At 46.1% G+C, this 12,222-nt stretch overlaps 1 protein-coding gene across 6 annotated transcripts in view; it reads left to right on the forward strand.

The window, feature by feature from the left end:
• Nucleotides 1-12,222, forward strand: part of tmem39a (transmembrane protein 39A) — a 66,713-nt gene that overhangs the window by 30,078 nt on the left and 24,413 nt on the right. For all 6 annotated transcript variants that reach the window (XM_069888428.1, XM_069888430.1, XM_069888429.1 and 3 more), the window contains 2 exons: nt 497-580; nt 2,519-2,673. In XM_069888428.1, the coding sequence (XP_069744529.1) occupies nt 497-580; nt 2,519-2,673 (239 nt within the window). The remainder of the gene's footprint in view (nt 1-496; nt 581-2,518; nt 2,674-12,222) is intronic.

The raw sequence follows: 12,222 nt of genomic DNA on the forward strand, positions 1-12,222 counted from the left end.
AAGGAGCCTTGGCATCTCAGCCATGCAAGGCAGGAGGGTTTTCGTCGAGGTGAGTGAAGGCGCACAGACACCAACTTACCAGCTACCTGTAAATACACCAAAATAAGCTTTTCCTAAAATTTCACAGTTTAAGTTGGGGGGGGGGGGGGGTCCTTTATGCTGTCAGATACAGTAAGTCAAGCTTTATTTAGTTCTGTATCCGATCTGCATGTGCTTGTATAATGTCTGACGGGAATAGTACCTTAGCTATCCCCCTCCTCTATCCTGGTTCCATCCCTTTCTACCTACACATTCTGTCTCATTTTCACCAGCTTTAACAGAAGAATAGAGGTGTGTTCTGTCAAAATGCACAGTTCGGTAATATATCTCATTAGGTTTATCTGAAATGCTGAAAGTAGTAGAAAACAGGGCAATAAACAACATTTTGTGTGGTAACTTAATCGTGATCAAAGAGAGATGCTTTAATTAGTCTGCCATTTTTCTTTCTTCTTGAAAGAACTTTCATCTGATTGATTATCACTTGGCAACATTTATTACTATAATGTTGGCCCGAAGACTGGTGTGGACTCTCATTTCAGAAGTGAGTAGAAACTCTGGAAAATGTATCACCTTCATCAGTTTATCTTGTGCCAGTGATATGTGTGCCTCACCTGTCTCAGTGGAAGCTCGTCTCTACCTATAAATAATTTCATCAAATCCTGGTGTTTCCATATACCCTGAAAAATTGTCACTATATTATGACAACCTTCCATGAACAAGCATGGGTTTACAGCCAGCTTTTAGAACCATAGAACACCCCAGCACTGAAATTGGCCCTTTAGCCCATGTATACAGTCCATGCCCAACTATTATTCCATCTCATCTCATTGACCTGCACTTGGCCCATGACCCTCCATCCACGCATCTGTCAAATCTTCTCTTCAATGTCAAAATTGAACCCACATTCACTGCTTCCACTGACAACTTGTTCCGCTCTCACCACCTTCTGAGTGAAAATGTTTTCCTTAAGCATTTCACCGTTAACTGTGTGCTCTAGTTCTTGAGTCCCCCAACCTCAGTGGAAAAAGCCTATATATACCCCTCATAAATTTGTATACCTCTATTAAATCTGCCCACATTATCTGATGCTCTGGGAAATGAAGTCCTCACCTTTCTCTATAACTTAGCTCCTTAAGTATCATCAATATCAGTAAAAATTTTCTGTTCACTCTTTCAATCTTATTGATATATTTCCTGTGGTTACATGACCCAAACTGCATATAATACTTCATATTTGGCCTAACCAGGGATTAAACAATGCAACATCCCAAATACTCAGTACTTCGATTTACAAAGGCCAATGTGCTAAAAACTATTTTTTTAATGACCCTATTTATCAATGATGTCAATTTCAAGGAATTATATCTTTGTTTTTAGATCTCTGCATTCTGCAGTTCCCTGCTGTTTACAATGTTGGTCCTACCCTGATTTGTCTGTGTGTGTGTGTGTGTGTGTGTGTGTGTGTGTGTGTGTGTGTGTGTGTGTGTGTGTGTGTGTGTGTGTTTTCAAGTGTCTCAATAATAAAAGTTTAGCTGATATTGTATAGAAGCTACTAAAGATGTGTGATTTCAGTTGTGATTTTTTTTCACCAATATTTGAATTGATTTCCAAAATTGGAAGTACATAAATTGATATTCAATTTCTAAAGCATAAAACTGATGAGGTTGGTTTCTATTTTGGATGCATGTTTGTAAGTATATGATTTGGGTGTAAAGCTGTCCTTTAATATACTATTATGTCACATTCACCACTTCCACTGACAGCTTGTTCCACATCCTCTGTTCTCTAGTCCTTAGTCACTCAATTTGAGAGGAAAAATCCTGCTTGCATTTACCTTGTGTATTTATTTTATATATATATATATATATATATACACATCCCTCATAATTTCTGCCCTGAATCTCTGGTGTATCGGAAGATCAGATTTGCCATCCAAATCACATCCAAGGACCACTCACAAGAAACATGATTATTTTAGCAGTGAACAGTTATGTATTGACATTTTTTGTCAGGTTTAAAGACACGTTGATCTATTCATTGCCTCCTTCATCAATCCACTTGCTGCTTTCCCCTGCCCCCCCCCCCGCCCCCCCGCCTGTACCTCCTTCTCCTGCAGTGAAGACCTGCGCCAACACCACAGTACATGTGGCCCATGAGATGGATTTGAACTGGCATCTAGCTTGAAGGCCCAGAGGTTCAAACTGGACCTAAAGTGATTTCTAGACTCAGATCCCTGGTCTGTGAGTGTCCTATCTTGGGTTCCTGTTTCTAGATCTGAGGAGCTGGAGGTGTATTCGGAATTCAAGTAGACTGTTAGGAAGTCTACAGTGGGGGAAGTTGGTGTGGCAAATGCCAAGAGGAATGAGCAACAAGGTTGTAAGAATGGTGGGTGTTGTCTATATGGGCTCACCCTTCGTACATTGCCATCTATGTGATTCAAGTTTTGAATGTTGTCCATTAATGTAATTCTTTCTTACAGGCATCTCAAACCAACGCAACCTCGGTGTTGTGGTACACTTTGGTGATTGTGGCTCGTTTGGTACTCCTGACAATGTGTGGCTGGGTTTTATGCTGGACACTCGTTAATCTTTTTAGGAATCATTCTGTGCTAAATCTCCTGTTCCTTGGATACCCGTAAGTGTTCCTTTGTAAATATTTTATGCTGGCTAATGAGAGAATAGTGGATTTTAAATATTGGCTGTTTTTCCAAAGTATTATTAACAAAAATATGGTGGGAGGCTGACCTATTTATGATGCATCCTAAATTCATTATTTTCAAAGTCAATACAAATTCTCAACTGGAACTTACGAGTTCAAAGTTACAAGACAAAATGAGGCTTTAAGAAAAACATAAACAGTGTTGTTGTAGCGGCAGCTACACTGTTCCTGCAGTAACACACACACAACCAGACGGGTTGAGCTCAGTAAGCAGACTGGTTTATTGCAAGCTGCTGGGCTGCACTTATACTCCCAGCCCGGACCTGGCTGAGAACCATGCTGGAAGGCGCTGACGTCACCCGGCGTCACGTGGTCCCCCCAGCGCGGGTTTCTGAGCCCCATGCTGGAAGGAAGGGAAACCCCTGATGGGGCCATTTTGGCCGGCTGCCCCATTGCGTGGCTTACAAGCAGGGCCAGTTTGCCTACCTCGTGGTGAGCCGCCACACAGCCCTCCCCCAGAGCCGACACCAATGTCCTTTTTCGCTTCTTGGGCTGGGCAACGACCAAGGGCTCGGTGGGATCGAGGTGCACTGGCTTCAGTCTGTCCATGGTAAACAGCTCCCGCCTGCCGCCAATGTCCAGCGTGAACGTCGAGCCGGAACGCTGTACAACCCTGTACTGCCCCTCATACGGTCGCTGCAGAGGTGCCGCGGTCAGGCCCCGCTGAATGAAAAAGTAGTTCACCGGGAACGTGAGACGGCAAGTGCCATGCCTGGGTAGCGGTGGGGTTTCGAACAAGTCCAAGCGTGCCCTGAGGTGAGAAAGTAGTTTGTGCAGTGACCATTGGGGATTGTGAGGTGTGTTGACGAACTCACCAGGTAGTGCCAGCGGTGCACTGTAGACCAGCTCAGCTGATGACGCCTGCAGATTTCTCTTGGGAGTGGAGCAGATGCCCAGGAGCACCCACGGCAGTTCGTCCACCCAGTCGGGACCGGTGAGGCAGGCCATGAGTGCTGACTTAAGGTGGCGGTGCAGATGTTCAACCAGTCCATTGGCCTGGGGGGGGTAGGCCATGGTGCGGTGTAGCTGGATCCCCAACCTGTTGGCGAGCTGTGCCCAGAGTGCAGATGTGAACTGAGTGCTCCGATCGCTGGTGAAGTGACCTGGGACGCCGAACCGGGTGACCCAACCATGCAACAGTGCTCGGGAGCAGGAGTCGGTGGAGGCATCTGGTATCGGGATCACCTCGGGCCAGCGAGTGGTCCACCACCGTAAACAGGTAACGGTTGCCCCGGGAAACGGATGTCCACGTGAATATGACGTGCTCGAACTCCTGTACGGGTGCCCTGGGGTGCCTGTGCACCTTGGATGTCTGGCAATGGGTGCATGTTCTGGCCCAGCCCGCAATCTGCTTCTGCAGCCCATGCCATACGAACCGTTCTGCCACCATCTGGACCGTGGACCTGATAGACAAATGTGAAAGGTCGTGGATGTGACAGAAAACCTGCCTGTGCTACTGCTGGGGAACCACTGGGTGCCCAAGGAGATATCACACAGGATGGTGCCTTCACCGCTCGGAGACAGGAGTTTTTGGAACCGCAGACCTGTAATGGCGGTCTTGAAGGCCCTCGTCTCCTCATCAGATTCCTGGTCCCAACGAGCCGATCAAAGTCGAAGCCAGGCGTCAGCATGCAGATGGCAAGTCATGAGAGTGCATCGGCAACCACATTGTCCTTCCCCACCTTGTGCCGAATGTCGGTGGTAAACTCCAACAAAAATATGGTGGGAGGCTGACCAGTGCACCTCGATCCCACCGAGCCCTTGGTCGTTGCCCAGCCCAAGGAGAGGTGACACTGCTGGCGGGCCAACCAGGGATCGTTTGCCATTGCAAGCGCCTGGGTGAGGGGTTTGTGGTCAGTGAAGATGGTAAAAGTCCTCCCCTCCAAAAAATAGCGGAAATGCCACACCACCTGGAACATGCCCAGTAACTCATGGTCAAAGGCACTATACTTGCGTTCGGGCGGGCGGAATGTCCATTCACCTGCTGCTTCAGGATGGCAGCGACGGCTGTGGCAGAGACATCAACAGAGAGTGCCATATGGAGGTCAGTGTGCGGGTGGGCGAGCATGGTGGCCTTCGCAAGGGCGTCCTTGGTGGCCTCTAATGCGGCGCAGGCTTCTGGGTTCTAAGCAATCGTCTTGTGTTTGGCCGTGATGAGGGCATGATGCGCACAGCTCCTGGGATGAAGCGGTTGTAAAAGTTGACCATATCTGTGAACTCCCGCAGCCCCTTGAGGCTGTCCGGGCGTGGGAACTCCCTGATAGCGGTGACCTTCGCAGCGATGGGCGTGGCTCCTTCGGCCATGATGATATGGCCCAGGAACTGCCTGGACTCTTTCCCGAACTGGCACTTGGCCAGGTTGATAGTAAGGCCGGTCAGCCAGCTGGGAGAAAAGGGCACGTAGGTGGGCCTTGTGTTGCGCCCGGTCCTTGCTGGCGACGAGGATGTCATCCAAATAAATAAGGACGAAATCCAAGTCCATGCTCACAGAGTCCATGAGGCGCTGGAAGGTCTGAGCGGCATTCTTGAGCCCAAACGACATGCGCAGGAATTCAAACAAGCCGAAGGGGATGATGATGGCTGTCTTCGGTTTGTCCTCAGGGTGCACCGGGATCTGGTGATATCCGCGCACCAGGTCAACCTTGGAGAAAACCCTTGCACTGTGCAGGTTGGCCGTAAAGTCTTGGATCTGAGGGATGGGGTAACGGTTGCCTCGTTGAGCCGTCGATAGTCTCCGCAGGGATGCCAGCCACCGGAGGCTTTTGGGACCAGGTGAAATGGCGAGGCCCACGGGCTGTTGGACTGCCGAATGATCCCCAGCTCTAACAGGTGCGAAAACTCCTCCTTCGCTACCTGGAGCTTGTCAGGCGGGAACCAGTGTGCCTTGGCGTGAACCGGTCGGCCCTGGGTGGGGATGTGGTGGAACACACCTGTGACGTGGCGAGGCAGCGGAGAACTGTGGCTTGAGGAGTGTTGGGAACTCGTCTCTGGGGGTGTTGATCGTGGCCATGTGCGGTTGCTCTGAGCGGGTGGCATTGAGGCGAACGGCCTGGAAGGTACGGGCGTCCACCAGGCGCCTACCTCAAATGTCCACCAGAAGCCCGTGTGCGAGGAGGAAGTCTGCACCCAGCATGGCAGTTGGGAGGGACGAGACGATCTGGAAATGGACTGCGGGGCTGGTTCACCTGCCTCGTGGTGAGCCGCCACACAGTTATCTTTATACTTAAAACAGAGTGCATAAAAAACAAGGAAATTATTCTAACTATTGATTAATCACATTTTGGGTCTTGGCTGACTAATATGTACAAAATTATTTGGATGTCATGGTCTTACAGATTTGAAAGAGTTGAATTAAACTGTTTTAACTAAGAGTGGATGAATTGTAGCTAGCTGCTACAAGCTATGGCTCTGTGGAGCCTATAGCACAGGAGAAGTTATAGCTGCAAGCAGGTTAGCTCAGAAAGAACACGCTATTCCCAGAAAGAATGATACAAACCCAGTTGAAGGTAGTTAATACACTCAGCTTTATTGGGCTCACAGCCCTGCTTTTATTCTCAAAACCCTCTCAGCACTGATTGGTGTGTTTGTGATCTGCTTTCCCTGATAGGCCAGTTAAGCTTTTTTGGTTGTGGCCAATTGGAGGGCAGCGCTGCAGGCCTTGTGCAATCTGCTGGATTGTCGCGATCGTCCTTCATTTTGTGAGGCCACGAGGTGGAGCTGCAAATGGCCACCAAATTAGCAATAGAATTAGAGGAGAAATTAGATTCTGTTAGGCAGCCTGATATATCTGGGATGCACACCAAAAGGATGGAGGAAGCTGATTTAGAAATTATGTTTGCCTCAGACTTGAGAAATTGGAGCACGAGTCGGCCACCTGGCCCATAGTTGCTCTACCATTCAATAAAATGATGGCTGATCTAGCCATGGACTCTGCTCCATCCACCCACCCATTCCCAATAACTTTTAATTCCCCTATTCAAATATGTATCTGTCTTAAATATGTTTAATGAGTCAGCCCCTGCTGCTTCATTGAGCAGAGAATTGCACGGCTTCACTATGATCAGGAAAAAGCAGTTGCTCCTCAACTGTCTATATCTACTCCCCCAAATATCAATTAATTTCCTTGTTTTAGTCGCAGCTCTAAGTGTAAACAATCTCTCTGCTTCTATCATTTCTATTCCTTTCATAAATCTCTCCTCAGATGATAACCCCTTCATTTCTGGAATTAATCTGGTGAGTCTCCTCTGCACTGCCTCCAAAACCAGTTCATCTTTTCTCAAGTAAAGAGACTAGATGTGACCTCATTGATGCCTGATATGCTGCAGCAGAACCTCTCTGGGCTCGAATTGAATCCTATTGCTGCAACTCCAACCTCACTCTCTGTGATTCGTGTACAAGCACTCCCAGTTCCTCTTCACGACACCATGCTGCAATGTTTTGCCATTTAAATAAGTGTAATGGAAGATTTAAACCGTGCTTTTTACTTTTGCAGCCTTTGCTTCTGCAAGGCTGAGAACCTGCTTGTTTTTAGAATCAGCAGACATCAGCTCAATTCCACCGAGGGGCCAGAGATGCAGTTATCTGACAAAAGGACATCTGTGTACCAAGAACATTTAATCTTCCTGCTTCTTTTGGTCACAGACTGTCAGAGGTCTAGCCTTGATGCAAAATAAACCATTGTATTCAAAGTGATAAGCTGAAAATTATGTTATTCGTTAGAAGCTTAGGCATGCTAGCTTGTACGCTTATCTTCCTTACTGTGCTGGGAATAGGTGCTTGGGTAAGCAGTTTTTGGGTAATATAAGCCATGGTCCCAAGAAGAACTTCTAGAGTCCAGCTAACGTCCCGGTCGAGGGAGGTGGAGAAGCTGCTACCGGCGCCCCGACAACCTACTACAAGTGTGCGGTCGTTGCCTCGCTTCGGCAGTTGGGACCAGTCCAGGCGTTGATAAGTATAATTGGGAAGGGCTAGCATATTGTAGTTTGAAATCAGCTTTTGAATTTGTAATAAAGATTTGTATAAACTGAACTGCTCTCGGTGTGTGTGTCTATTTTCTTTTGGTAGCTCAATCACTGTGACCAATCTAAAACGAACAAAGTGAGAGGTACAAGTTTACCCAGGACATCCAGTTAATTACTTTTCCCTCTAAAGTGAATGACCTTAAATTTACCAATTTTGAGCTTCATCTGGCAGACACTTGGCCACTCACCTAACTGTCCACACACTCTGGCCTGCTCTTCCACTCAATTTAGTATTATCAGTGAGCTCAGTTTTCTATCCATATTAACACGTTACCACAAACTCTGTGCATTCTTATCTCAGAAGAACTCTTTTGTGTGTTATGCAATCAAGCATCTTCTGGAGATGTACCATATGATAGTCGATCCAACTATTAACTGCCCCCCCCCCCCCCTGTTTTTTTTTTTGGCCCAAAAATTGTGTGTTTACCATATGACCCATAAAAATCAACCCCCGGTAGAAGAAATCAAATAAATATTAAAAGAAGAAAAAAAAATCAACCCCCTATTTTTGGCCCCAACCACTTCCCCACCCAAGATCCAGTTGCCCTCACCTTGACCACCCGACATCCCCGCCATGAATCCTCATCCCGATCTCCTATTCATCCAAGCTCCCGACCATCTGAGCTCTTGATCACCTGACAGCAAGCCGTCGCCATGCCACCCTCCCATCCAAGCTTCTGAACGCCCTGAATTCCAGATAATGAGGATTCTAACGTACTGAGTTACAGAGATCAGTTAGAACAGAGCAAAGTTAACGTTACTTTAGTATTATGTTCATTCTCGAGTATTGTAAAAGATTCTGTCTTTGAATCTGGTGGTGTGTGATTTCACTCTCATGAATGTTCTTTCCAGTGGAAGGAAGGAGAAGACATGGGGGTGGGGTGAGTTCTTTAATATGTTGGCTGGTTTGCTGAGGGAGTGGGAATTGTTGATGGAAGAGAGTTTGTGTGATAGTCTGAGATGCATTCACCACTCTCTGCGGTTTCTTCTGCTCTTGGGTGGAGGAGTTCCAGTATGCCACAGTTGGCCTTTTCATAGTCCGCCTCTGCAAAGAGGCCAGCTTAAAAGCAGAATGAGAAGGTTTTTTAACCTTTTCATGCAGGCCCACAAAAGCCTGCTTTGATGTCTCCTTTCAGCCTAGAGGCAGCTGGAGGCGTCGATGAGGCCTTCAGGAGGCATGGCTGCTGGTGCCATGAGCAATAGCCGTCTTCATTACCCATAATCCCCCATGCAGTTGGAACTGCTCTGCATTTCCCAGAATGATTCAAACTGCATGGGGGATTATGGGTAGGGTAGACGGCCATTGCTCTGCCACATATTGAACTGCTAGCGCCGACGAGCGGCCCCAAAGGCGGAAGCAGCCTGATAAGGTGCTGGAGGCTGGAGCAGCCGGCAGAGCTGTCGCAGCCCACCCCCGCCGCTCCATGACAGCCCGTCCCTACCCTGACCAGCTGCCCCTGCCCTGAGGGGTCATGACGTCATTTTCTTCACTCAAAAAGCCTGAATATAAAGGTGGAGATTCTCCACCCTTGCGTGGGAGACTTGCCTCCATGAATGTGCCCTGCCCAGCTCCAAGGCAATGACTGCAATCCCTCTTGGGGGACAAGTCCGCAGCAGAGCGCAGTGCTTTGCCACCTGGCCTTAATGTAATAACACTGCAAGCTGCTGGCTAGGGGCAGGTTGATGACATTGCGGTGATGTCATCAGCCCACGACCCATCTCACTCACCCCTCTTCCTCCATGACCCCCTCAAGGCAGGGGCAGCCGGTACCAAAAATAATAAAACAAGATCAAACTGGATTTATTAAGATAAGACGAACAGCAAATAATGTCTGTAAGTTCATTAATCCATGCAGTTCAAGGAAATAAGATACCAACAGTGGCTGTTGCTTTAGACGCAGAAAAAGCCTTTGACAGGGTAGAATGGAATTATTTATTCAAAGTATTACAGAGGTTCAACCTACCAGAAAAATATATTAATTGGATTAAAGCATTATATAATGGACCATTGGCGAAGGTGACAGTAAATGGATATGTATTGAACCAATTTAAATTAAGTAGGTCAACTAGGCAGGGATATCCACTATCTCCCTCACTGTTCGCTTTAACAATAGAACATTGGCAGAACTGATAAGAACAGAAAATTTAAAAAAAGGGATAAAAATAAAGGAGAAGGGGTATAAAATCAGTTTATTTGCAGATGAGATCATAGTATACTTAACAGAACCAGGAATATCAATAAAAGAACTATATAAGAAATTGAAGGAATATGGAGAAATATCGGGGTACAAGATCAGCGCAAATAAAAGTGAAGCGATGCCAATGAATAATGCAGATTACACAGAATTTAAAAAAGAATCACCATTTAAATGGCAAACACAAGCAATCCGATACCTAGGTATTAGATTAGATAATAATTTAGGCCACCTATAGAAATTAAATTATCAGCATTAATGAAGAAATTACAGGATGACTTAGAAGATTGATAGGGAGTGTAAATTGCATTAAAATGAATGTCTTCCCAAGGATACAATACCTATTTCAATTGTTACCAATTCCCTTAACAGAAATTCTTCAATGAACTAAAGAGAATAATAAGGAAATTCTTATGGAAAGGGGGGAAACCGAGGATAGCGTTAGATAAATTAACAGAGTTGATGCCAAATTTCCTTGGGTTTCAGAGGATGTCACGGTGTTGGTGCATTTTCATAGCTGTTGCATCAATGTGGGTGAACCAGGATAGCTTATCAAATATTTACACCCAAGAACTTAAAAAATGTCAATCTGAGCTCATTGATGCAGGCAGGGAAGTGAGCTCCCCATTTTCCGGAAGTCTTGCTGGGTGGCAAGGCTAAAGAGATTCGTAAAAAAAATGGGGAGCAACTTACAGAAAATGTATTTTCCACCTTTGAATTTGATCTACTGTGAGGTGAGAAAATGGAATTGAGAGTGAATTGAAAGAATAGAAAGCTTTATTGCAGGGAAAAGATTCTCACTCTGTCCATGTATATATGTCTTTTTTATTGCTGCTCCTTCTGCCTATTGTATATGCCACAGCCTTCCACATTTCTTGCATTAAGGTAGATTTGCCTTTTTTCCCCTGCCCCATCTGATTCACAATTCTTTTATTGATGAAAGATGAAATATTGCACAAAATTTTCTTTAGTCTGCCATAAGATAGACAAATATTTACCATCAGCAGATCTTGCCTGGCAGCCTTTAGAGTCAAAGAAAGAGGAGCAAAAAAGAGGCCCTTCACAGTCACTGAATGTCCATGGATTCATCTTCAGTGCTCCCACAGCCTCTGCAGCCACACAGTCTTCATTCCAAACCATCGACAACCCAAGCTCCAGGTCCAAACCTCTGACGTGATCAGGAAGCCTTCAGCACCCTCGCTACCCTCTCGCATGGCAGTTCTGATACTTGGTATCCCTTCAGCCAGCCTCGAGCCAGTTCTCAGCTGCCTGCATCCTGCTGCAACTCCTTTGACCGCAGTCACCAGTAACGCGCGGCCTGCATGGGTTACCAACAGCCCGCCACGAACCTGCATGTTCTTCAGCCACAGAGTCCCTTACTAGTCCACCAACGTTGTCACCATCTCCTCTGCTTCTCCTCAAAAGAGGGTGGTGCCCTGTTCCATTCCTCTGCTTCTCCACTCTGTAACCTCTCGAGGCTGCTGCAGAACATAGACACTGCCATCTTGGGACCCAGACCCCACGGATGCAGGATTTTTAAATAACTGCCATTATTTCCTTTAACAGGCTGTTGGTAGTTGGACTGGGTAGTAGAACTCTGTGGAGGAGCACTGTTTCTCTGCATCGCTGCCATTTAAAAAAATTTTGCTGAAATAATTTATCTGCTGAAGTCATTCATAGCCTGCTGCCTTCTATGTAGATTTTGTTCCTTGCTTCCAGTCCATTTTGTGCATCCATATAATGGTATAGGTTTTCCTGCAAGGATGCTAGTTCCCAGTGTGTTTTGGTGGATTCCAATTAGCCCCTTAAATATTTTGACCAATACTGCATGGAATGAGCAAATGAAAATTTTTCACACACACACCATTTTTGTTTTGCAAGCTCAGTCATAGCTTCTCCATTTTTCTGAGTGACACCCACTTATTGTGTTCTGGCAGGACTGAAGTAACTGTCTGAAGTTTTGATTCTCTGTCTGCTCATTTGTGGGGAGGTCATGTTCCCAGGCTCCACTTGTTTTTTTGCCAGGCATCTCAGTATTTCATGGGAGTATTTTGCTTTTGCAGTGTGTGCACCTATGGATGTTAACCATGTCTTTCAGATCATTACAAAATTCAAAATTCTAATATGCTGTCAGTTCATTAATAATTGGGTTTTTTTCTCCCAGTATGTGAATAAAGTTGATCGTGTATTCTCAGACCATGTTTATTAATCATTCCCATAGTCTGGTTTTGTATAAAATTAGATAAATG

Source organism: Narcine bancroftii, chromosome 7 (assembly GCF_036971445.1).
Source record: "Narcine bancroftii isolate sNarBan1 chromosome 7, sNarBan1.hap1, whole genome shotgun sequence".
Taxonomy (NCBI): domain Eukaryota; kingdom Metazoa; phylum Chordata; class Chondrichthyes; order Torpediniformes; family Narcinidae; genus Narcine; species Narcine bancroftii.